The sequence below is a fragment of the Urocitellus parryii genome, chromosome 11 (assembly GCF_045843805.1).
Source record: "Urocitellus parryii isolate mUroPar1 chromosome 11, mUroPar1.hap1, whole genome shotgun sequence".
Classification (NCBI taxonomy): domain Eukaryota; kingdom Metazoa; phylum Chordata; class Mammalia; order Rodentia; family Sciuridae; genus Urocitellus; species Urocitellus parryii.
In genome coordinates, this window is record NC_135541.1 from 65066488 (window position 1) to 65093801 (window position 27314).

General features: G+C 38.6%; 1 protein-coding gene across 2 annotated transcripts; it reads right to left on the bottom strand.

Annotated features, from left to right (window-relative positions):
- Window positions 1-467: 467 nt before the first annotated feature.
- Mcoln3 (mucolipin TRP cation channel 3) lies at window positions 468-26653 on the bottom strand. 2 transcript variants are annotated; one of them, XM_026406157.2, is made up of 12 exons: window positions 26426-26653; window positions 23015-23182; window positions 16339-16492; window positions 15123-15207; window positions 14947-15043; window positions 9714-9813; window positions 7079-7191; window positions 6846-6995; window positions 3529-3630; window positions 3300-3422; window positions 2281-2487; window positions 468-602 (listed from the first exon to the last, which is right to left on the bottom strand). In XM_026406157.2, the coding sequence occupies exons 1-12, from the start codon at window positions 26651-26653 to the stop codon at window positions 468-470; spliced, it is 1662 nt and encodes a 553-aa protein (XP_026261942.2). The 2 variants fall into 2 exon arrangements, with proteins under 2 accessions (XP_026261942.2, XP_026261943.2); XM_026406158.2 differs by lacking the exon at window positions 23015-23182.
- Between the last annotated feature and the right edge of the window lie 661 nt (window positions 26654-27314).

A 27314-nucleotide genomic window follows, 5' to 3' on the forward strand; every position in this document is an offset into this window, starting at 1 on the left:
TCAGCAACCATCCTCACTCCCTCAGGGATGGACACTGAGCTGTCCAAGGTCACTGTGAAACCAGGGATTGCTTTTCATTGAGGACACAATTCATACAGGCAGAGTAAAGAGGGGCACAGAGAACACATTCAAACATTATGACAAAATAAATAAGAAATAACAATAATCCAATAGCTTCCCTCATCAAAATTACTCTTTAAAAATAAACCCAGTATAAAGCAGCAAGGACATTAACTATTATTTTTAAAATTCAAAAAGTTCTTGGTGAGCTATAGCTATAATTAGCTTAAAATAATAGTATTTGAACATACTGCACCTGATCTCAAAATATTCAAATAGTCTCTTTTTTTATGATTTCTCACAATAACTTTATTGTCTAAATCTTTGAGTTCTCTTCCTTACATAAAAATGTCTCTTAATTCAGCTACATATTATATTTTCCTCTAGAACACGGATAAACCTAATAGCTACTTTTTACAACAGCAGAATAAAGATACTGGAGATTCCTCTTCTAATCTGTATTTTCCAGAATTGGGTAAGTCCTTGCATTCTGATATAAAGGTATGAAGTTCAGTCTTTGGGAATCCATGCTGCTGGTAGTGCTATGCAGAAGAAGGGAAAAGCTCTCATTAGTAAAGCCCTTAAAAACAGCTTTATTCCAAATACAAAATGGACCATTTGATAAGGGCAGGGATTTTCCTAGAGGGGCAGTGTAGCTTAGGGAGAGACAGCCTCTGGAGTCACCCTTAGGTTTGGCTGATGTAAAGTAGACCTGGGACTCTGCAGCTGCCTTCCTCAGCTCTTCTCTTCCCAGTCCACTTCAGCCCACAATGAGCATGTGGAGCCTGGCTAGGCATCTGTCTCCCTTCTGGAGAGACTCCAGTCAGCCACATGTAAAACCTGGGACCCTCTGTCACTGCTGCATCCCCTTGGCTTCTATGTCTGTGTGAAGGAAGTTTCTTGGATGAAACCCAACTAATATAGATTGGTAGAGGTGTTTTGGGGGGCTGAGGGGTGGACATCCCTGGTCTTCCCCCAGATGACCTCAGCACACAGCTTTTTTTTTTTTTTTTTTAAGAGAGAGAGAGAGAGAGAGAGAATTTTAATATTTATTTTTTGTTTTAGTTTTTCGGCGGACACAACATCTTTGTTTTGTATGTGGTGCTGAGGATTGAACCCGGGCCACACGCATGCCAGGCGAGCGCGCTACCACTTGAGCCACATCCCCAGCCCCAGCACATAGCTTTTGACACTGGTGCAGGTTTCTGGACAAAGGTCTGAATGCCTTATAAGGCACCTGTGAACCCTTTTGGAGTTACTCCTTCAGGCAGACAGGTTTGTTTAAGGGCCACATAAGCATCAAAGTATAGGATATGAGATCTTTAGGATTTCCTAAACAGAAAGGATCCAAAATAACTCAACCATTTTGCAAGTGCTCTGAGCCCAGGGAGAGAGGGTAACATCTGAAATGTTACAATGTATAATGTTACAATGATTAGCTTGTGTCATCAAACTGTTACTCTTAGCCTTCTGGGATGTCACCCTTGAATGACACAGTTCTCTGCACACAGAGTTGAAGATACTGAATTTTAAAAGCCCCATGGGGAGGTATTTGATAGTTACATCTGCAATCTTTCCCAGTCATTTTTGGAGGACCAAAGCACACATCTGCCACACAAGAATCGAAGAGAGCATTTCTTGACCTGAAAGTTGGTCAAGAATGTAGTCATGGCTCAGTCTTCACAAGCAAGGTGATCATAATTATCAACTTTTAAAATCAGGTTTAAAATTATAACTTTTAAAATCAGGTTTCTGACTGGAGAAAGCACTGAGTACTTGCCATAATCCCTTTGCTGCTCCAGAGGTTGAGCCCCTGGGGGTGTGCCCCAAAGAGCATTGCAAAGAGTAATGGATTCAGTTACAGCACACACCAAATGGAGGGCTCAGTTTTTCTTTATGAAAATCGATTTCTAAAGTTTACCACACAATTCTGGCTTTCTGCAGTTCCAGATATTTTACTCACCCAATACTGATCCTTATAATTCTAATAAAATGTTAGAAAAGTTGCTTGTGAAAGCACAGTTACTTAAAGACAAGACTGTTAACATTCTGGAAATTCTCCTATGCTTTCAGTTCTGGTTTTGCCTCTAAAATTAAGACTTTCTCTACCCCGAAGAAGTTAACATCCATCAACTTTCTTTATTTCTTTGGTCCTAAGTGTTATTGTCACCATACAAAATCTAGAAGAAAGTTGGTACATATGGCTCTTGGTAAACCTACCTTAATCGTTTCATATGTATCTGTGATCAGTGCAATAAAAAGGCTTAAAATCATGTATATAAAGAGGCTGATGAACGAGTAGAGGTAAATTCTACTAAACATCCAGACCAAGTAACTTTTTTCCTGCATTTTTGCAAATGTGGCAAACATATCATCTCCATTTATCAGGGAGAAAAGGCACTCAGAAACCCTGTTCAGAGAACGGAACTGGAAAAAGAAAAAGAGAAAAATTCATTTTCTTCCACATTCCTTCCCATTGGAGACCTGTGTTCAGGATGTTACTTTAAAAATAATGGGGCCAGATATTCCAAGTTACCCTTTGCAAACAAATAACCTGAGGTAGTCACAGCATTTGCTTTGTGATGCATATACCACACACAGACCTATTGCTTTTTTTTTTCTTCTGGAATAAGCTGCCCTTTTTTGGTGCTCCTCTTAATTGGAGCAATCTGAATGGAAGGCAGAAGTACCAAATCTGTACCTGCGGGGCCTTTCTAAGATAAGCCTTCCTCTTCCTCTTTACCTTCATAGAAAGAGACCCTGGCATTCTGCAGAGATGCCTGGATCCCAACCATGCACGTGTGTATGTTTCATTTTAAAGCTCATTCCATTTAAGGTAAGATATAATTTTCAAGACTACACCTCTGGTAACAAAAGTTTCAAATATTGCTACCAATTTCTCTATATACAACTTAAAAAAAAATAAAGTCACATTTTAAGAAGGCTTAGCCATGTCCTTCTCTGATATATGCTGATGAATCAAATTGACTAAAATTTGCTGATAGTAGAAAGAACTTAATAATTGACATATTCCAAACAGAATTCGGGACAGTTGAGTGAATCAATGATTCTCTCAAGTTGGTCACACTTTTCTAGCTTATAAATATGGCAACAGATATACTACCTTCTACATGTTAAGGCTGAATCACAAAAGAAGTTCCTTTAAAAAGGATAAACAAGCCCTTGGCCCCATTCTAAAAGCTTAGTAACAACAAAGTAAAAATGTGGTTTATCAGTACCTTGTCGTGGTAAGGGCCCAGCACAATCCATCCACAGAAGCAATAGCCTAAATAAATCATAGCTGCACAGCAGCAAAACCTGATGACATTGGGCAACGCTGCCTGAAGGGTCAGAATAAGGAGCTGGGAAAGTGAGACAAGTCATTAGAATCCCCTTGTCGTTGGTCCAAAGCAGAACAATAACTTTGAAACAAATGCCAACGGCATGGCGAATCATGCACTTCCTTACATTGTACTTCTGGAAGAAACCGAGGTACCGGATGACTCCAAGCCACACGAGCAAGGTAGAAGTCCCAAGAAATATGCTACAGACATCATAACTTGTTAGACTCTAAGATGGAGTGAAAAAAAAAATAGTCAAACAGCAAAGTCATCTGGGCAAGAAATATTGGTTGGCATTCTAGATGGGGCAGGGGGAGGCTGGGTGTTCAGAGAGATAGCTGGTGGTAAAGGCTGAGAAGAAAAGTCAGGGAGGGGATGCAGAATGGGGACAGGTTCATAATTTGAAATAGAGTAACCAGGGATGATCTCAATGAAAAGGTAGCACAAGAGCAAATATCTGGAAGGAATGAGGAAGCAAGTCAAGCAAAAATCTTGGGAAGGAGATTTCCAGGCAGAGGACCCAACAAGTACAAAGTTCCTGAGGCAGGAGGGAGCCTGGTGAGAGAGGGAGCAACTGATAGAATATGGAGACATAAGGTAAGGATAGCATAGGTCCTCATAGTCAAATGTCTGCTGTGGTTGACAGCAGATGGTTAGAGGAGGAATGGGGGGGCTATTGCAGTAACAGCTGGTGATGGCTGAGACCAGGCTGGGAATAGTGGTGGGGGTGAGGTGATTTTTAAAACTAGAACAATATCGTTTCCTCTTGGCTTACATGCGTGAGAGAGGGAATCAGTGAAAGAGGAATTCTTGATGAATCTATGGTTTTTGGCTTGAGCAACTGAAGAGAGTTGACATTAACTGGAATTGGAAAGGCCATGGAAGAGGCAGGTCTGCACTGTGGAGGTGGGGATTCTACTTCTGTTTCAGGTGAGTTAAATTTGGGAGGACAAGTAAACATCCAAGTGGAGATGTGGCATACACATTTGGATTCCCAGGTCTGGAATCTAGAGAATTCCAAGCTGGAGATATACATTTGGGAACATTAGCTAATGGATATTAGAAGATATTACCAAGGTAGTGGCAGAAAAGAGAAGGTATGTAAGCACAACACCTTGAAGGTTGACAAGGTGAAGGAGAACCAGCAAGGGAAAGTCTGAATACGAGTCAGTGACTCAGGAGGAAAGCCAGGTAAGTGACAGCCTTGTGGAAAAGTGCCACCAAAGACAGAATGATCAGTAGTGTTAAAAGTTGCTGACAGGTCAAGATGGGGATAAATAATTGATTCATGGACTTAGCAACAGGGGAGATCACTGGAAGAAAGACTCCATAGAGTGGCAGGGCAGCCTGATCAGAATAGATATAAGGAGGGGCTGGGGATGTGGCTCAATCGGTAGCGCGCTCGACTGGGGAGCGTGTGGCCCTGGTTCGATCCTCAGCACCACATACATACAAGGATGTTGTTTCTGCCGAAAACTAAAACTAAAAAGTAAATATTAAAAAATTCTCTCTAAAAAAATTTTTTAAAAAAGAATAGATATAAGGAGAAAGGGAAGGAAAAGAACTACAACAATGAGATAACTACTTTTTTGAGGATCTTTCCTATGAAAAGGGAATCTGAGAAATGGGGCAGAAGCTGGAATAGAGAAATAAAGCTGAGATTTTATCCCTTTTGAAAGGAGAAACATGCTAGAGGATGACTACCTGGGAGAGAGAGGGAAATTGATGATTCAGAGAGAAGGAAGACTAGCTGGAGCTGTGTCCTTGAGTAAGTGAGTGGGGAGGGCACCTATTATTCACAGGAAAGAGGAAAAAAAAACAGAAGGTATAGGCACTCATGCTTATAGGTAGGTAAGGGGTGTGGGAGTTCGCCAAAGTTCTGTTTTGTTTTCCCCTCTTGGTCTTGTAAAATAAGAAGTAAGGTCATCAGCTGAGTGTGAGGATGGGGTCAGAGGTTTCAGAAGAGAAGGAATGATCATCTGTGAGACAGGAGGAATGAATAGTCTAGGAAAATGGAGAAAGTTTATTGGACACCAATAAGGACTCATGGAGATGAGTGATCTTTGAGTTTGGTAAAAATAAAAATATACTGCAAATCTACCACTCCTTTTTCTTTCTTTATTTTTTATCTACTTCCTAAGCATATGCCCTAGGATCCCTTGCAGTGCAGTTTGACTGTTGTCTCCAGTAAAGATATGAAAAGAAATGAGGTTTACTACCCTTGAACCAAGGCTATAAAACAGGGGAAAGCTTCCACCATTACCTTGGTGTATGTATATTTTGGGATAGTTTCATTTCCCAGAGGCCACCCATTTGTGAGGTGACCCAGTGTGGATCATGTAGTCAGGCTGAGCCTTAGGGATGGCAAAAAAACAAAATGGGAGAAACTTGGGTTCTTGAATGACAGCAGGGAGCTGAGCTGCTTGCCATTCTAGAATACCCACCCTGACTATTACTAAGAGAGAAATAAGCTCCTCTTTGATCAGAGCCATTGCAATTATGGTCTCTGCCCAGGCTCATCACTGGCTCCCTTTGTGACTCAGAATCATAATTAGTTGCACCAAGGCTAGAAAAATGTAAGATTGAGCAAGACTATATTGAACAATATTAGTTTTTTAATTTGGTTTTACTTGGGGGAAGAATTTCTTTCAGAGCTAGGTTAATCATAACTTAAAAAGGATAATCTTGGAGCACATCAATGGGAAAAGCAAGTAAATGAGAGTATTTTCTGAATGATAGGAAACAAATGCAAGCACCATACCTTGACCTTGCTTTGCCCTCTAACCCATTCTTTTTATATTGAGGATTTTAATATATTTTGTAAGATTTTTTAAAACTCTCACCATTATTATCTTGGTGTGTGTATGAATTTTGTTGTGTATAAGAACTTACAGACCCCACCTGTGAGTTCAGATTCAGAAGGTCTAACAGGGCATTTTTACTGGGCATCCATGATTTTGACCCAGTGGCTTATGGATTATCCTCCAAAAACATCTGCCTAAGAGACTTCCTGACTAGAGTAAAGAAAATTACTCTAGTCAATTGTTATCAATTTCAACTTTACTCAACATAAAACTTGGAAGAAATTATTGCCCAGTGGTGGTACCATCTGTAATCCCAGCAGCTGGGGAAGCTGAGGCGGGAGAATCTAAATTCAAAGCTACCCTGAGGAACTTATCGAGGCCCTAAGCAACTCAGCAAGACCCTATCTCTAAATAAAATATATATTTTTTCTAAATAAAATATTTTTAAAAGGTGGGGATGTGGCTCAGTGTCTAAACACCCCTGGGTTCAATCCCTGATACCAAAAAAATACACAGAGAGAGGGTGGGGGAGGGAGAGAGAGAGAGAATGAATTCTCACATTCTGCAAAAATAGATTATCATTAATCCAAATCAGATACTAATGATGGAAATGTCACAAATCATTAGGAAAAATATTTACCTTAGCTTGGATTTCCATTTTCAGAATTGATCCAATGATTGTCAGCATGTCACTAACGATAATCATAATGTACCATCCATTGACAAATTCCATTTGATCAGAAACAGAAACTTCCTTCTTATAATGGAAGAGGAAAAAACTGACAAATTCCTTTAGAGGAAAGAAGAGAGGTACAGTGAATTTCCCTGTCTATCAAAATGCCATCTGCATTCCCAGAAAGCACCAGCTCCTACCTGTTGAAGCTGAAGTCCTCTAACCACAGACCTGAAGCAGAGGAGTAACGAAGACAAGCAAGTCAGAATGACAGCGGCGTCAAAGATCATCATGTAATGAGTGTTCTTCTGAACTAGAAGCAAAGAGCATACGTAGTTTGTAGGTGGTAAGGCATTAAGATGGTGGCATCAACTTCTTTTTCAGAATGATTCAGAAAATTCCAACTTTCTTTCCAGAAAGACAACAAAGAAAAGAAGACTTGACATTCTTCCAACCAGCATTTAACTAAGATTGAAAGCCCTTCTTTAGAAAATCACCATGGCCATCAATCAAATAAAATTATCAGCTTGTGATCTTTTGTTCTAAATAGAATTATCCTTCCCCCACCACCTATTAACAGCTATTTATCTGGATATAAATATTCCTTAAGTACCCACTATTCATTTGCCATTTTCTAGAGTTTGGGACACAGTAACAGACCAGATAGACAAGACTCCTGGTTTTCTGGAGTTTCTGTTCTACTGCAGTGAGACAAGTTAAGGAGTAAATAAGTACATGGACAAAATACTTTCAGATAGAAGTCAGGGATATAAACCAAATAAATCACAATAGCTGATATGTAATGAGCACATTTCTTGACATAGCACTAAGTCCTTTATATGTTTATTTTGGGTTTTTTTTGTTTGTTTGTTTGTTTTGTTCTGTTTTGTTTTTGTGGTGCTGGGGATTGAACCCAGGGCCTTGTGCAAGTTACATAATTTGCCCAAGGTGATGTAAGTAGCAAAGTCAGGGTTTAAACCTCTGTCGGCTGTTTCCAGCACCTGTCACTCTATATTGTTAGTTCTTAGCATCCCTAGGGGACTTGTTAGAAATGCACCTCAGAAACTCTATGGGTCTTCACATCCTCTAGGTGATGCTAATATTTGAGAACCACTGTAGTGTGTGGAGCAATTGGAGTGGGAGAGTGGGGAGGAGTTCTGTGTATATTGCCTAGTAAGAAGTCTCACCTAGGGGGCAGTAAGTTTTAGCTGATACCTGAGTGATAAGAAAGGGTCACTCACTCAGAGCTTTTGGAGAATCAAAAGTACAAAGTTGCTAGACATGGTGACATATGCCTGTAATCCCAGTGACTCAGGAGATTGAGTCAGGAGGATCAAAAGGCCAGCCTGTGCATCTCAGCAAGACTCTTTCTTGAAAAAATAAAAAGGGCTTGGAAGGTAACTCAGTGGTAGAGTGCTTGCCTACCATGTGTGAGGCCTTGGATTCAGTCCTTAGTACCTTAAAAGAAAAGGTTTAAAATCTGGCTACATGAGTAGAGTCAATGAAGAGAGACAGACAAAGGCCTCAGCTCTGCTACAGAACTTATTTCTAGCCAGTTAGACTGCTCTATATTGATACAAAGATAAAGTACTTAAGACTAGTTCTGTCGTGAAGCACCCTATTTGCCATGAGGCACATAAGGGCTACACAATGTCTACATCTACATTAGAAAAACTTCAAAACCAATAAATAAACATTGAGAGGAAGCCTGTGTGCCAGGTACTTTCATATCCTCTAATTTTCCCTATTCTAAAATTTGTGGAAAAAAAAAAAGAGAAAGGATTATGGTGTTTATAGATGACAAAACAGGTTTGTCTTTGAAATAAACAACTTTGTGATTGAAATAAAGTTTGTGATTCAAGAGCCTCATACATTCAAAGTTGCCTGTCAGTACAAAAAAAAAATACAATGCAGAAATTTCTTTTCATTTACTCATATTATATCCTTATTACTTTTAAACTTGGTAAATCAATTAGTAGGAACCCCTAAAACAGTAATTATCCAAATACTGTCTGAGCAAGGATTACTACCCATTCCTAGGTGCCTACTAACTGTCCTGTGAGGAGCTGGGGAACTACTGCTTAGCAGATACCGGCCATGATCCCTTTTCTCAATGGAATCCAAGAACCCCTGACCTAATTATTAAGCACTCCATTGTTATTGATGAGGGATAGATAAAATGTAGAGATCTGTTTTGGATCTAAAATCTAATGGATAAATTATCTATCCATAAAATGGACATATAAATTCTTTCCAGGCAGTTTTCTCAAGTCCTTAAGTCTCCATATGCAAGATTCTTGACATTATTCAGTATAGACCTGGATTCTAAGAGTAGACCCTTTTCTCCTTTAGTCTACTTTTTAACCTGGATGGAAGACAATTATAATATGTGGGATGCTTCAGGGTAAAATCATACCTGACTTCTCCCTGCCTGCATGACCATAGATAGTATGCATAACTTCTGAGCCTTGGTTTCTTCCTCTGTAAACAAGGATTCAGCCTCTCACAAAGATACTTTAAAATACCAAAGGAGAAAAATGAAGATAGAAATATGCAATATGCATTCAATAAATATCGGTTTGGTACATGTAGGTCACAGTGGGGTCTATGAGTATGTTCTTGGCAAGCAAGGACACGTGGAGAATGAAAGGAGTCATTTCAATACTAATAACTTACATATTATCCGAAATATCAGGTATCTACTGATACTGCAGAGAATTGGGGACTTGGGAATCTTTTATTTGGTGCTCCACACATCTTTGGGACAGTAATTTAATAACCATTTTACATTTTTTTTAGTAAGCATTCCAAAAATGAGTAGAACTTATCACTTACTTGATCCAGATACATGCCAGTCTTTACATTCCTGGATGGAAATGTCATTATCTAAACTTATCTTAATTCTTCCACTATGAGCTTTGTTGTCAAATGTTATCTGTGAAGAAATAAAAAAGGTCAAAGATATGTGTACAGTTTTTGAAGCTAAAATACCACGATGTACTGATTGAGAAGCAACTCTTTTGGTACAGGAGACCCAGATTCCCATCTCCAACCTATTGCTACCTTTATTCAACCTTGGGAAGTTTTCCTTATTTCTCTGTGAATTGAGAAGATTGTAGGAGTCTTCTGTAGAGAACTTTTAGTCTCCAAAACCCTGTATTTCTAGGACAGCACTCCACCCCTGCGCACCTTCTGTAATAAGAGTACCTACTCCGTCTACCAGTTCTAAGTCCCTCCAGACACCCTCTTAATGTGGTGAGAGCTGGTGCTGCTATGCTTTACCCTAATTTCCAGCAGGGCCTCAGCTGGGGGTAGATTTTCAGTTTTCCTGCAAGTTTTACTAACACGGGCGCTCATTCTGTCTTGACACATTTCAGGTGGAGCTTTCAAAATGTTCATTCGGGGCCTAGATTATGTGGTCACTCTAGCTTCACATATATTATAAAGGGCTTGGTGACAGGAAGTCGCCAGCCATGTCTTGCTTTCTGAGATAACCAGTAAGACACAGGGCAACAAGCAGGGTGAAGCTATGCTGGAATGCCCCCCACAGGCCTCCTGCTGTCTTCCCCTTCTAGCTGCCTCCTTCTCCCCATGCAGGGAAAAGGGAAGACAAGGCAAGAAAATCAATCCTTGCCCCTCAGCACCCTGCTGCCCCTCACCTCCCCTCTCCTCTTCTCTCCCTCTCAAATCCAGAAGCAGCTTTGATGAAAGTCTGTAATTTGATTAATTTTATTGAAGCTTCTTCATGTGAGGCAGTCAGATTCACTTCAGATATGAGATTTCTTTTCTTTTTTTTTTTAGAGAGAGATGAGAGAGAGAGAGAGAGAGAGAGAGAGAGAGAGAGAGAGAGAGAGAGAGAGAGAATTTTTTGGTATTTTTTTTGTTTTTTTAGTTTTTGGTGGACACAACATCTTTGTTGGTATGTGGTGCTGAGGATCGAACCCGGGCCGCACGCATGCCAGGCAAGCGCACTACTGCTTGAGCCACATCCCCAGCCCCAGATATGAGATTTCAAATGGGTTTAGAATCTTGTCACTCTGTTTCAAATTACTTATTCAGATGAACAGCTGAAAGAATGAATTGCAAGCTTCTTTCCTCCACATGTAACAGAGAGCACTGTCACTGACTGTCCTTCACAGTGGCTAGAAGGCCCAGAACAGCCTCATGCAATAAAAATGCTCAGTATTATGTGGCAGAGTCAGAAATCCTTGCCAAGGAGAAAATGTTTTGTTTGAAGAGCATTAGAATCTTATGAATAAGAGGTGCTCATTAAATATCTGGAATGAGTAAATCACGATTTAATGTCAATCACATCTCAAATAAGGTTCAGAAGAAGCTGAATGCCTCATACAAAAAAGAAAACTATATTGGATAGAATTAGAAAAGATTAAAAAGCACAGGGAAAAAAATTGGTAAATTTGAAAACACAGCAATAAACACCTTCCAAAATGAAAAACACAGAGAATAAATACTGAAACATGAAACAAATAAGCAGAACATTAGCAAAGCTATGGGACAACTTTGAGTGACCAAATATAGATGTAATTGAATTCTCTGAAAGGTGAGGAGAAAATGACAGAAAAATATGGGAAGAAATCATGACGAATAAATATCAAATGCAATAAAAACTACAAATCACCAACCAAAGATGCTCAATGAACTTCAAACATAGGAAACATGAAGAAAATAACCTCAAGGCATTTCATAGCCAAATTGCTTAAATTAAAAAATAAAGAGACAATGTTAAAAAGAGTCGGGGGAAAACACATCCTGGTCAGAGAAACAAAGATAAGGATGACAGCAGATTTCTCATCAGAAACTGTACCATGGAGGGGAAGGACAAGATATCTATATCCAAACTGTATTTTAAAATAAAGTCAAATTACTTATTCAGATGTAAAGCTGAAAGAATTCATCATTAGCTGACCTGGACTGTAAGAAATGTTAAGGGAGGCTGGGGTTGTGGCTCAGTGGTAGAGTGCTTGCCCAGCCCGAGTGAGGCACCACATTAAAAAAAAACTAAATAAACAAAAGAAAAAAAACTAAATAAACAAAATAAAGGTATTGTGTCCATCTGCAACTAAAGATATTTTTTTAAAAGAGAAAGAAATGTTAAAGAAAGCCCTTTGTCAGAAGGAAAATGATACCAGATGCAAAACTGTCCTACAAACAAGAATGGAGCACACTGGGAATGGTAGGTACATAAGAAAATATACAGATACTTTTCTTATCATTTTAATAATTTTTAAAAATAATCGGCTATTTAAAGAAAAATAATAATAAGGTATAACCAAAGAGTAACAGGTGAGTGATCTGATCTTGTGAGGTGATAAACTCACATGAGAGCGTCGTGTGCTTTCTACAGAGCTTTAGAACTCCATAACACATACAGAAATAAATTGTTGTATGAATTTGTCAAGATGAACCCGACTACCATGTATAACCCTTAAGCTCTAATTTTAAAAAAGGAAAGAAAGGAAGCCGTGTGACAACAATAACATAAAAACTAAGATGGGAGACGTGCAATCATGATTATAAGGTTCTAATACTACTATTCAGGCAGTGATGTAGCATCACTGGAAGGTAGATTTTTAGAGATGTATACTGTAAGCCTCCAAATAAAACATCAAAGAGGTATAACTAAAATGAGAAATGAAATAATAAAAAATACTTAATCATAAAGAGCAGAGGGCTGGGGATGTAGCTCACTGGTAGAGTGCCTGCCTAGTATGTGTGAGGTACTGGGTTCGATCCTCAGCATCACATAAAAACAAACAAATAAGATAAAGGCATTCTGTCCATCTACAACTACAGAATAAAAATTTTTAAAGAGGGCAGAAAAAAATGGAAAACATTAATAACCACAAAAAATGAAATGTCCTAAGCATGCTAATGAAAAGAGATTGTAAGACTGGATAAAAAAGGTAGACACAATTTTATGCCTAACAAGAAACCCACTTTAAATAAAAAGACACAATTAGACTAATATTAAAAAGATAAAAAAAGATTTAGCATGTTAACACTAATCAAAAGAAAGCTGAAGAGTAAAGAATGTTATCAGGGTTAAAAACTACTGTTTCATAATGATGAAAGAACTAATTCTTCAAGAGAATATAAGAATCCTAGATATTTATGCCTCTAATAAAGATCTTCAAAGTACATGATACACAAATCATTAAAGTACTATGCATGATTGAAAATGCGCTGTTTTTTTTTCCATTATAAATCTAACTGGGGGCACCCACACAAAGGTTTAAAAATAGCTGTTGAAGGTCAAGAGCAGTAGCTCGGTGGTAGAGTCCTTCACCTCACATGGGCAAAGCCCTCTATTGGAACTCCAGCACCACAAAAAAACAAAGGCAACAACAAACACACAGAAAACCAAGAAGAGTAGTTGTTTTCCAGTACATAACAAATACTTAAGTCAGTCCTGTATATATATTATCTCACATCTTGGTGATAATCTTGTCAGTCAGGCAGACATTGATTTTTGTTTTATAGATGAGAAAACTGAGGTGCAAATCACATAAATAATTTGCCTAACATTACATAGCTACTAACTGGTGAGCTGAAATCAGATTTATCTGACTCCAGATCCCCTACATTTTGTGTCAGATATATGCTGTGTAGCCCATGTTTCCATCCAAGGATACAGGTGCATTAATGGCTTTTATTATTAAATCACTTCATAGGAAACAAGCTCTACTGAAGTTCTGTGAGATACAATGCTAAATCCACTATAAAGAAGCATAGCTTTAGGATGATCCAACAATAATATTGAAAATAAAACAAATCTGCCTGTGGCTAAAAATCCAGTTTGCTGATACCACTGAACTGGGCCACTGACAAGGGTCCAGATCTCACTAATATTTCATTTACCTGTCGCACAAATATTTTTGTCACCTTTATTTTTGCTGAGGGATCACAACATTAACAAAATGATTCCTGACTTCAAGAGGCTTTCTACCAGCAGAGTTGATGATAAACACTGAGAAAAATCCTAAAAAGGAGAAGCTGTTAAACCCATATAAAAATCCAAAAAGGAGGTGGGGGAGGGGTGAACAAAAGAGGAAGCCCACAAAACACCTAGGAGTTCAGTGTGTAGAATGTATTTCTAACCAAGGAATCACAAAGAAGTTCACAAAGAAGGTAGAAAAATTAGAAAAGACCTGAAAATTGTCATTTCTCAAACCCAAGAGAGAGAGAATAAAGAGAGGAGATTGTGGATGATAGCTGAAGTTTAAGAAATCAAGTAATACTGATAATTCATAACTTGCTGATAATATGAAGATCAAAATATGTAGGCTAATTCAAACTAGTCTTATGGTTTTACTGCTTTTTCTTGTTAAATGTCCTGTATAACTATTACATTATATTATATGCTAGATTTTTCTTCTAACCTCAATCTCTGAAAACTTGATTTTTTTTACAATCAATTAGCTGACTATCAGAAGCGTAGCTTTTGATTAAAACGACCATTGAAGTAACAGAAATCTGCATCATATGAAGCTAAGTTGTTTCAAACGCTCTCCTGCTATGACCAAACAGTAGCAGGTGAGTGATCTGATCTTGAGAGCCGATAAACTCACATGACAGCATCTCTTGCTTGCTAGAGAGCTTTACAGCTCCACCTGCAACTGGAACGCAGACAACATAGAAGTGATGGGGTGGGCGGAAGGAGGAGAGACATTCAGTCAGAGGCAATGTGAGAAAGCCACTGTGAGCAATAACCCGAAGGCTAAACCATCCACAATGAGGAAACTCAGTATGGAACCTTGGACACACAACCACACACCTCTGCTCCTTTCATGTATGAACATCAACTCTGCGCCGGACACTATTCTTGGTACTGGAGATAAGACAAGTCCCTGCTGTTACAGAATTTCTCAAGTAGATAATTTATAGCAAAATAGAGCTAGCTGTATCCATGCCCCACTTACGAACATTCATGTGGAAATATTTTGTCATTTTGATCTTGCCTCAATACAAGTATGCGAAGCATATAACTAGATAAAATGATTTTTTTTCCCTCCAGATTGGAACCGAATTCAGTGCACCTCACACTTACAGTCAGAGTAAAATCATAGCAGTCAGGGAGCTCCTGATGACGAACTGTCTGAAGGTTAATGGCTTTCAATTTAAACTGAAGCTCCACTGTCACCAGTCTAGAAAAGAGAGGAGGCATTGGCTCAGTGGCTCCACACACAAACAAACACAAGTTACGTTCCTGTCTGTTCCCCTCACCTGTGGAAGTCCAGCGTGAAGTTGAGTTTATTTTCTTCTGACGTTCCCATATGAAAAGCCTCACCAGGTTCTACAAAGAAACATTCTGCCACAGAAAGAAACAAAAACATGATGTAGTGCCTAAAACAGAAAAATAAAACTGCATTTTGAAAGGATAGCCCATTTAAGATCAGTTATTCAGAGCCTCATGTTTTTCTGAATTAAGATTTTGGAAGCTAGACATCAATACCACTTGGTGACAGGGCCTCCTGCGTTTTTAAGACATGAGAGACCACAGCACTTCTGGGTTGGTTGGGAGATGGAGACTCCAACTCCATTTCCTTAGGGTCTTATAGAATGTCCTCTTGCTTCCTTGTCTTTTTAAGCCTAACTCTGAGTGCCTCTCACTTCCTTTTGGTATCCTAAACACAGGATTTGAAGCATTTGCAGTGCTTAAGATTTCCTAAACGGTTTAAAGGCCCTGTTTTTAAAAATATTATGTGTTGACAATTTTTTCTCTATAAGCAATTTTTTAATAAAGAAAAGCATTTTAGCCAGGTTTGGTGGTGTGGCACACACCTATAATCCCAGCAGCTTGCTCGGGAGGCGGAGGCAGGAGGTTTGTGAGTTCAAAGCCAACTTTAACAACATTGAGGGGCTAAGAAACTCAGTGAGACCCTGTATCTAAATAGGGCTGGGGATGTGGCACAGAAAAGTGATTAAACTAAGTGCTCCTGAGTTCAATCCCCAGTACCAAAAAAAGAAAAGCAGCATTTTAGAAAAATTTCAGTAATTGCTACAATTGTCCTTTACTATCCCTCTTAATACAATACATAAAGAGTCTGTGAACCCATGATGTGTTGTAGACATACTACTAATCTCTTTAATTGACTTTTGGGCATGAGAGGTGGTGCAGTATAATGGCCAAGCACAGACCGCCTGGGCCAACTTTCAGTGCTGCCTCTTTCTAGCTCCATCGTGAGCAGAGCTCTGAACTCTCTGAGCCATACTTCAACCTTCTATGGGGGATGATAATAAACCTTGCTTTATCTGGGTTTCTGTGAGGATTCGTGAGTTGTAGTAAAGGCTTAGAACAGAAGCTGACACAATGACTTCCGTATAATTCTTACTATGCCCTAATAGTGACCATATCAATGTTTTCAGAGATGAAATAAATGATTTTAGGTACAAAGCAAAGAGTTAAAAACTAAACTTCCAGCTTATAGATGAACATCACCTGTTTCAATTTCGGGATCAATGTCAAAAGTGTCATTTCCAGGACAGATGCTTCCTTGCTTGTAGAAATGCTGACAGATTGCCATAGCAGACTGCTTGGTCCCCTTGTTCTCATAAGCGTGATTCCCAACTGAAATGTTGCGCAGCTCCAAGTACTGTGACCAAAAAGAAATAGAAAGCGGCATGCCAGCCAGGGCAGAGGTGAGCCATGATGTCCCTCCCTCCCCAGCTCTGGCAGGTTCCCACCTCCCCTCAGGGCAGAGATACTAATATGCAGAGTAAGTGGACTTGCTGCTGAGCACCTGGAAGGCTAAGGGCAAAGAGCACCCTTGAACTTGAATTCTGGTTTCAAGACTGATCTCTGTCTGTCACACGTTTTCTGAGCTCTGGTTCCTTATCTGTAAAACTAAAGTCTGAAACCACACCATCTTTGAGGTTCTTTCCTTCCTTAAAGAACTATGTCCAGAGACTGATTGTTACAGTCAGTATGAGTAAAAATATTGTTTATCTTTGAAATATTTCCTACAAGATCTGAGTTCTACTTACGACTATAATAGAAATGGGATACACTTGTTCCCAGCTCACCATTTAAACTTTTTCTTTTAAAAAACGGAACTTAATCTTTATAATACAGTTTAATCACTTTCTTGGAAATGTTTCCCTTGTTTCAGTGAGTCCTCTAAATAAAACAAAAGAATACTTTTACAAAGGAGAATCCTATGGTACCTTGAAATAATTGCAATGTACACCTGATGGATTTCTGTAGATGGTTCCAGAGCTTACCCCGAGCAATACGTTTAGCACGATTGGTGATATAAAGATAGGTATGTGATACCTGTCTCTCCTGGAATTAACAATTTTGTATGATGGACACAGAACAATAATTCTACAAAAGATGCATGGGAAACATGCCTTGAAAAATGAAGGAAATAATTTATAATATGGGCCTATGTGGTACATTCCAAGCTGGGCCTTGCCAAGGTCACCAATGAGCAGCATGTTACCAAATCTATGCTTAGTTCTTGGTCTTCATCTAACTTCATTGTGTTTGATGTGAGATGAGTGTGTGGTTGGAAGGCAGTACCCTGGGGAACTTCACTGCAAAGGGCACTTAAGTCGCTGTGGCCTCTGTGGGGCTTTAATCAGGCTGGATATCTGTCCCTCTGGCCTCTGCAGCCTTGAGAGGAAATTATTACTCAGATGCAAGGTCCCAAATTATCCTTTGGATGATTATATACAAACAAAATTAAAAGCTGAGTAGTGACGTGGCACCAAAAGCAAAGAAAATTAAAACTGATGGCTCCTGATTACAGAATGCTTGTTTGTGGCCCATCTATGATCTCCAGATCCAACCACCTACAATGAGTCTTATGAGCTCGTTTGCAAACATCTGAGCTCCTGTTCTATAACTCTCCTTTTGTGGAGTAAAACCACAAAAGAATAAAACCACAAAAAGTATGTTGCTGCACACTGCTTATGGAGCTATAGACATATTTATAAAGATAGTCTATATGTTTCTGTTGAGAGCCACAGCCGAAGGGGCCCCAGCAAACTTCCAGCTGCCAGCAAACTTTCAGACTGCCAGCTGATGATTGGCTCACAGCGGCCCCAGCAACATCTAGCTGATTGGCTCCTCTGTGGTGATGCTCATTGGGCTGTTTCCCCGCCCTTTCAGACTGCCAGCTGATGATTGGCTCACAGCGGCCCCAGCAACATCTAGCTGATTGGCTCCTCTGCAGTGATGCTCATTGGGGGACTTCTTTGGCTCCACCCACGCGACCCAGCCAATCGGCCTCAAGGGCAGGAGGATTATGGGAGGTGGAGAGGCTTGTGGTTGGGAGAGAGGCTTGTGGGAAGCCCGTGGTGGCAGTTGGGCTCTGAGGGTTTTTCCTGAGGAGCTGTTTTGTTTGGCCTGTGTGGTTCTAAAAATAAAGTTCGTTTCTTTTGACAAGTGGCTCCTGAATTGTGCCCAGCCAGACTGCAGCAGTTTCTATCTTTAAATCTATATCGTGAGAAATATTATGCAATCAGTTCTGTGATTCTAGGTGAATTGTTTAGAAAATAACCAAGAAATGGTAGAACAGGTGAGTTCTGTTGAGTGGGGAAAAAACTGGAGGCGAACCAGACACAGGAATGTATACAGTATGAGTTAAAAGAATAAAAGATTCCAAGAAGAACTTGAGGCCTTTACACCTAAGCAACTGGCCAAAAAGAGGCAGCAGTCTGGGGAGCAGGTGGAAGAGAACTCAAAGCTGCTGTGGACTGGCAGCTCTGAGGAACAGCAAGAAGCACAGTGAGCAGCGGATTGGGAGTCACCTCATCCTCGCGCTGGCCAAAAGCTGGGTAGTGAGTGGGGGGGGGGCGGGATTTCTTCAGGAAAAAATACAAATCTTTGAGAATTGTCCAAATTTAAGGGGCAAATGAAAGAAAAGAAGTCAGTGAAGATGACTCAAAAATGACTGAGGAAGTAAAATGAAAGCCAGGACCCAGCATTAAAACAAAATCACTAGGTCTTTGACACTCAAATGTAGATGCACAGGTAAAACATGAAAAGCGTAGTCAAATGTGAAACTGTTAAAATTGCAATATTCCATCAGGATGAGCCCTGGTGGTTATCCAGTTAGATGCCATCTGGGGACTAAGCCCTTCAGCATGAACAATTAGTTATGGAAATGCCTCCAGTGACTGAGGTGGCACTCTCACCTTTCAGTTCCCTTTAGTGACTATCACCTCTACTGTTCGACATGTCCTCACAGAAAACAAGGACCCTCCCTGCCTTGATATCTATCCTATTTCCAACTCCACAGATACATGTGGAATAACTCATCTCTTAACCACAAAAATCCTATTTGTTCATAAAAATAGATAGTATTCATTCTCAGCTAAAAGTACCTAATGGTGCTTGGAAGATAGCTGGGACTCACCTGCCCAAAGAAAATCACCATGGTTAGTATTATTTATTGACATACTAGTGCAGTGGTTTGAATGTATTATCATCCTCTTAAATTCTTACGTTAGAAATTAAACCACAATATGATAATACTAAGAGGTGAGACTTTTAGGAAGTGATTAGGAAGGAGAAGCCCTTATGAATGGGATTGAGAACATTATAAAAGGACTAAAAGTAAGATAGGTCCTTTAGCCCTTCCACCATGTGAGAACACAGCCTGCAGATGCCTTGGTTTTAGATTTTCTAGCCTAAGAACTGTAAGAAATGGATTTCTGTTGTCTATAAGTTACCCAGTCTCAGGTATTTTATTATAGTATCAAGAATAGACCAACTAGGATGCAACTAGGATAAAGAATCTATATGGATTTTTACATTTAAATAACATGGAGATCTGAGAAGCAGAATGACCTGAATGCCAAATATTGTATTTTGAAGATTGATTTTAGGCCTGTCAATAACAGTAAAGATGTTTTATAAAAAATTTTAATGGACTGTTTCTCTCTTGCCTCTATTTAACACCCCCCCCCAAAAAAAGAAAAACTACCAATTTGGTGCTGAGTACCTTAGAGAAATTCAATACACTTAAAATGAAAATCTTAAAACCAAGTCTCTTCAAAATACAGTGCCCTTTCTTGTTCAAAATACTAGAAAAACTAGGAATAGTAGGAACATACCTCAATTTTGTAAAAGCTATCTATGCTAAACCCAAGGCCAATATCATTCTAAATGGAGAAAAATGGAAGCATTCTTTCTGAAAACTGGAACAAGACAGGGATGCCCTCTTTCACCACTTCTATTCAACATAGTCCTTGAAACTCTAGCCAGAGCAATTAGACAGATGAAAGAAATTAAAAGGGTACAAATAGGAAAAGAAGAATCAAACTATCACTCTTTGCTGATTCTATACTTAGAGGATAAAAAAAAACCACCAGAAAACTTCTAGAATTATAAATGAATTCAGCAAAGTAGCAGGATATATAAAATCAACACCCATAAATCAAATGCATTCTTACACATCAGTGATGGATCCTCTGAAAGAGAAATTAGGAAAACTACCCCATTCACAATAGCCTCAAAAATAAAATACTTGGGAATCAACTTAACAATAGATGTGAAAGACCTCTACAATGAAAAATACAGAACACTAAAGAAAGAAACTGAAGAAGACCTTAGAAAATGGAAAGATATCCCATGCTCTTGGATAGCAAAATTAATACTGTCAAAATGGTCATAGTACCCAAAGTGCTATACAGATTCAATATGATTCCAATTATAATTCCAATGTCATTCCTTATAGAAATAGAAAAAGCAATCATGAAATTAATTTGGAAAACTAAGAGACCAGAATAGCCAAAGCGATCCTTAGCAAGAAGAGTGAAGCAGGAAGCACCACAATACCAGACCTTAGACTATGCTCCAAAGCTATAGTAACAAAAATGGCATGGTATTGGCACCAAAACAGACATGTAGACCAATGGTACAGAGTAGAAGACACAGAGACAAACCCATATAAATATAGTTATCTCACACTAGACAAAGGAGCTGAAAACCTACATTGGCAAAAAGATAACCTCTTCAACAAATGGTGCTAGGAGAACTGAAAATCCATCTGCAGCAAAATGAAATTAAACCCTTACCTCTCACCATGCTCAAAACTCAACTCAAAGTGGATCAAGGACCTAGGAATTAGACCAGAGACCCTGTGCCTAATAGAGGAAAAAGTAGGCCCAACTCTTCATCACATCAGATTAGGCCCCGACTTCCTTAACAAGACTCCCAAAGCACAAGAAATAAAATCAAGAATTAATAAATGGGATAGATAGATTCAAACTAAGAAGCTTCTTCTCAGCAGAAGAAACAAGTAAGAAGAGAGAGCCTACATCTTGGGAGCAAATTTTTGCCATAAGCATGTCAGATAGAGCACTAATCTTCAGGATATATGAAGAACTCAAAAAACTTAACACCAAAAAAACTAAACTACCCAATTAATAAATAGGCTAAGGAGATGAACAGATACTTTTCAGAAGAAGATATACAACCAATCAACAAATGTATATGAAAACTTGTTCAACATCTCTAGTAAATAGAGAAATGCAAATCAAAACTACTCTAAGATTTCATCTCACTCCAGTCAGAATGGCAGTTATCAATAATATAAACAACAATAAGCGTTGGCAAGGATATGGGGAGAAAAGGCACACTCATACATTGCTGGTGGGATTGCAAATTGGTGCAGCCAATCTGGAAAGCAGTTTCCTTAGAAAACTCGGAATGGAACCACCATTTGACCCAGCTATTGCACTCCTTGGTCTATACCCAAAGGACTTAAAACCAGCATACTTATAGCAGCACAGTTCACAATTGCTAAACTGTAGAAGCAACCTACATGTCCTTCAATAGATGAGTGGATAAAGAATATGTGGCATGTATACATAATGGAATATTACTCAACATTATAAGAGAATAAAATTATAGCATTTGCAGGTAAATGGATGGAGTTAGAGAATGTCATGCTAAGTGGAGTTAGCCAATCCCCCCAAAACCAAAGGTTGAATGGTCCCTCTGATAAGTGGATGCTGATCCCAAATGGACAGAGGCATGGGAAAAATGGAGGAACTTTGAATTGAGCAAAGGGGAGGGAGAAGTGGGGAGGTATTGGGGCAGGAAAGATGGTGGAATGTGATAGACATTATTACCCAAGGTACATGTATGACTGCACATATAGTGCAACACTACATCGTATACAATCAGAGAAATGAAAAGTTGTGCTGCAATTGTGTACAATGAATAAATATGTATTCTGCTATCATATATACCTAATTAAAATAAATAAATAAAAAGAAAATGGAAAAAAACTAATCTCTTGAGCATTATGCTATTTCCTCTCTACAAATTGTAGGACGTAATTTTGTTTAACAATTTATGCAACTTATTTCTATCACTAATTTTACTACTCCCAATGCTAACCAAAATCTTAATGCCATAAAGACATATTTAAGTCTAACAATTTTTCATCACACAGTGCATAGATTGTCTCTAGAAAATGAAGAGCCACAATCATACTAAAATAATGTTTTGAAGAAGAGTTGTAATAATTATGAAACATTGTCTATAAGCTAACCCAGGTTGGAAATACCAACTTCAAGAACACTTTCAGCTACAAAATTAGATATTTGGGATCTCGCGAAAGTACTATTTCTAGAAAAAAAATTTGATTATAGACTCACCAGTATCAAAAACAATTTTATTTTTTGTTTGACAGGTAGTCAATAGCACAATACAATCATTGTAATATATGACATTAAAGCCTTACTTTATTTTAAATGAACTCTCAGATCTTGATTGCTATATAAACTCTGCAAAGTTAATAATCTCACTATTTGTTGAGGCCCTCTGCAAACAGGAGCTCTGAAGACTTAATGAAAACTTTAATCAGGGTCATAGATAATCATTTAAAATCTTTGAAGCTCCCATGCCAAGCCCTATCTCTGAAGCTTTTAATTAAGTCATTAAAGTATCTATTTCCGTTAGTGCTAAACAAAAGCTTTTCTCAAATGCTAGTTTTATAAATGTTTATTGGCAATGTTTTTTAAAAGACAATTTTAAAATGACCTTATACATAATACATTTCCACATGAAACTATTCCCATTCTGTCCTTGAGGGTCAGTTTCTATGATGTACACTGCTACCATTTTCCCAGTCTGTTCCTTTCCCTCATTGACTTACCCGATTCATTGCAAAGATGATCTGATCATACACATCATTTTGTGTGTACACTGCATACGTGTCATCCATTCGGTCCATATAGCCTTTTAGGAAGAGGTGTTTAAACGCTATAGTGTTCTCTTCTTTAAAAGCTACCACCATCTGGTTACTTAGTCCAAAAAGGACCAGCTTAAAAGAAAAAAGAAACAGTAAGCAGGGGAAAAATCTGAAAAGAAAAAGTGGAGGTAGATGGTACAGAGGCTTGAACAGCAAAGGAGAATTTCCATGAATTCCATAGGATACCAAGGAGGTTTGCAGCTGGTGGATACTGCATGGTAAGAAAGTCCAAGTCCCATGGCCAAACTATATTCCTAGGCCTCATTTCCAAAATGGTAACGATAAGACTAAAATTTAAAAATATCCTTTCAACTCATCTCTAAGTTAAAGTATATTAATATAATGTGTTCTTAATATTTAGGCAGGATTGACTCCAGAGTTTCACATGAAACTTTTTGTGTGTGAAACACACACAAAAATCTGTTTCACTGCTCTGCTGCCATAGTAACAGAAACCCTTTCAATCATACCCCAAAGCTTGCTTTACTCTTTCAGCTTTTCTTCTCTCCCAAACTATTTCAATATCTACTCTATTCTCCCTCTCCCCTAGCCTCCCCATTTAGAAAGTGTACTCTGAGCCAGCATAGTGGCATGTTCTATAATCAAAGCAACTCAGGAGGCTGAGGAAGGAGGATCAAAAGTTCAAGGCCAGCCTCAGTAACTTAGCAACCTGTCTGAAAGGACTGGGGATGTGTGGCTCAGTAAAGCACCCCTGGGTTCAATCCTCAGTATCAATAAAAGACTTAGATCCCAGGGTGAGTCACGGCATATTTTATATGCAAGGGGGAGCAACACTGAGCACCGATGTGCCATAAATTATTCCAGGAACTTTCCTCATATTTATTAGCCAACCCCTCAGCATAGTCCCTAATATAACAAATTTACAAATAAGTGCATAAAGGAGCAGAGAAGTTAAACAAATTTTTCAAGTCACAACATTAGCAAGTGTTCAATCAAAATTAGAACCCATACCCAGGAGACTAAATCTAAGCTCTCTCCACCCTATTACACTATGCAAAGCAATGCAGTGCTCCATCAGCAAAGAAACTGAGAAATCTTTCCCCTTCTTCCTCCCATTAGGATGTCTGACCAACACCACATATTCATCCTCTCCACCTAACTTGGCTCCCATTCCTCAGAACCCTCTTTAAGCCAAATGTCCTCATTCAAATTCCAATAAGATAATAGTTTGATGACCAAAAAAGTCTCCAAAGATTTCCCAGGATATTCTTAGCAATTCATTCAAATACATGAATACCTTCCACATGCCAGTACTGAGCTGGGTGCTGAGGACATAATGAGGTCATTGCCCTGAAGGGCCTGGTGACAGACAAGAGTAAGAGTGACTGAGATAACTATTATAATTCAGAGACTGAGCCAGGTAGAGGGAAAGGATAATTCTTAGGAGGTGGCCTGTCATTGTAGACATTTTTCCTTCTATTGCTACAAACACAAAAATCTTCAACTTAACAGAAAGACTTCTTTTTTATAAAAAGAGATAAACTGTCACCATGTCACCCTCATTTGCTCAGTGACAAAGTTGCCTTTATGTGATATTTGTTTGATTGCTCAAGTACTAGTAAAGAAACATTACAATAAAGAAACTAAGTTTCTTGTTAAAAGCTCACCTAAACACCTTTTACATGCTTATTACCAACAGGCTTAAACCACTGGCCAGTTTTCTTGTTGACCACTCTACTAATTATAAGAAGGTTAGATGGACTCCCTAAAAGATTAAAGTGCATTGAGAACCTCAGAGTTAGAGGATATAACCCTGAGTTTGAATCTCAGTTCTATTCTTCCAGTTTCCTGACTATGACAAGTTATTTTGTCACACCGAGCCTCAGTGCCCTGTGTGTAAAATAGAGATCCCATTACCCACCTCCAATTTGTTTTGAAAATTTAACATGATGATGTCTATAAAACTATTTAGTCTGGTCTACAGAAAATACTTAGGGTGGTATTTCAAGCAATAATACTTTCATTTAGTTGACACATAGTCCCCTGTATACAAGACAACACAGATAAACTTTATTGTGACACAGTTTTAGCACCTGGAAATTAAGATGTTCAATTCAAAGTTGATAAATACTATACTGAGAGTCCAGCATCTGTTTTGAGAGTGATATATTAGAGAGAGAGTACACCTGCTTCCGAAGTCTTGATTCTGCCACTGACTAGCCATGTTGGCTTTTTAAAAACTATAAACAGCAGTCTTCTTTTCTGCAATATGTGTAATGCTAGTATTTTATTAATTTTAAATAAAATGGTTTTGTTAGAATTAAGTAAAGTAATATACTAGAACAGAGTATCATCCAAATGTTCATTTCCCTTAACATAACTTCCGGTATTAGAAACACATGCAAGCATTCTACCAACGTCATAGGATTATAGGAATTACCCTTGGTGTCTCCCAGTTACAAAGCAATTAAAATTAAAAATGTCAGGATTTTATTTTTTTTCACAAATCTCTCTTTTAACACCAGTTGTCCATCAAAAAGAGAAAGCAAAAATTAACAAAAGAAAAAAAACCCTATCATTTACTTTCACCATTAACATCTGCTTGTTTTGTTTTGTTTTTCTTCCTTCCTTTCTCCACCCCCCACCACTCCCTACCCTATGGTTTTTAACAAGAGATAATTACTCTCATCAGAAGGAAAACATATTTTCAAAAGAATGAATCACAACTACTATATATAGACATCACAAAATATGGTTTTCAAAGAAATTTTAAAGATGTCAAGGTAATTAGATTCAAAATTTCCCTATTAATTAAAATGGTTCCATCTCTCACTGGCTAATGACAATTTTCATTTAGCTTCACATTCTCCCTCTGCATAGTTCTCATGGTCACAGGGCTGTGAGAATCCAAGAACTTGCCTTTAGCAGAAACCCATGACATTTTTTAAGAGAGATAAATGTCCAGAAAACCAACTAGGGAGGAAAAGGAAGTCCTTCTGTTAGGTGATGTCTAGTTTCCATGGCTGATTTAGAAATCACTCCCACAAATACACACACATACACATACTATCAAACCTATTGATTGGAATCCAAATATTAAAATTGTCAATCCCTGAAAACCAATTAGATCTATGGCTAAAATTACAGTTTAATGAAAGATGAAAAGAAAAAAAAAGTAAAAAAAAAAAAAAAAAGCCAAAGCTTTTCACTAATTTTAAGGAGAAAAAGGTTGAGATCCCATGTTTCCTTATTTATTATTCTCCATTATGCATGAATTTACAAATTGTTTTCCATTGTTCTCTTGCTATTTAAAGACACTTTTACCAAACTCACTCCTGTGATCTGAGCTGCTTACCTGGACAGTCACCATTGCAATTTTTAGAATTTGTATGGCAAGTTTCCATGGCTTTCTACCTCGAGCCCAGAACTTCTCACAAGGATTCATGAAAAAGAATTTGAGTTTTCGCCTCATCTGGTCTTCTAACAGAAGCTTCTCAGATGGAGATGTTTGCTGGTTAAAGGTGCAGCGATTTTCCTCTTCATGAGAGGTGGAGCTACTTATACCTATCTCAGGATTTGCCATCTCTAGGGAAGAAGAAAAACATGAGCTCTAGTAGGTGAATGAAGGCACAAGTCCATGTTGCTTGAGTGTTCAGGTTAGTTCAGGAAGAAGTCCAAACACAGGTCTGGTATCAAATAAGCGCAATTATTCTAAACTGCACTTTATATGCTTATAGAATCAATTAAAATGTAAGACATCACATTCTCCATTTATTTCTATTACTAAGGGAATTTCCACCTTGTTGAAAGTTATCAAATTCAAGAGCTGCTCCTATCAGTAAAAGATTATATGCATGTATTATGTATTGTGTGTGTGTGTGTGTGTGTGTGTGTATACACATAGATAGATATATGCTCTCTATCTCATTAAGTAACAGATATACTTAGAGCAAAGATTGGAGACCTGAGATTCTGGGTAAGAACTTCACAGGGCTGGGGATCCAAGATGGCGGGCCAGAGGGAGGCATCATTCTGTGTCATCCATGACCTGGGTCTCAACTAGTGGGAATACTGCTTTGCTGAGAGTGGTAGAGGACCCCTCCACAGCTGATCCCGCACAGGAATCACAGCCACTGTGCTGCACAGGGCCCAGGCCCTCAGAGTTAGAAGAGGACTTCCAAGTACTGGCCCATACAAATCTTGCAGGTGCCTGAGCAGAACCACCAGCGTAGGCACCACCCCCA

Bases quoted from the DNA above. Each gene is read 5' to 3' on its own strand.
- Mcoln3 (XM_026406157.2), bottom strand. From the start codon at position 26,653: ATGGCAAATCCTGAGATAGGTATAAGTAGCTCCACCTCTCATGAAGAG. The intron at 7,192-9,713 runs GTAAGTGATAAG...CTTTGCTTCTAG, and splicing joins CTGGCATGTATCTGGATCAA to TTCAGAAGAACACTCATTAC. The intron at 3,423-3,528 runs GTAAGGAAGTGC...TCACTTTCCCAG, and splicing joins GTTTCTTCCAGAAGTACAAT to CTCCTTATTCTGACCCTTCA.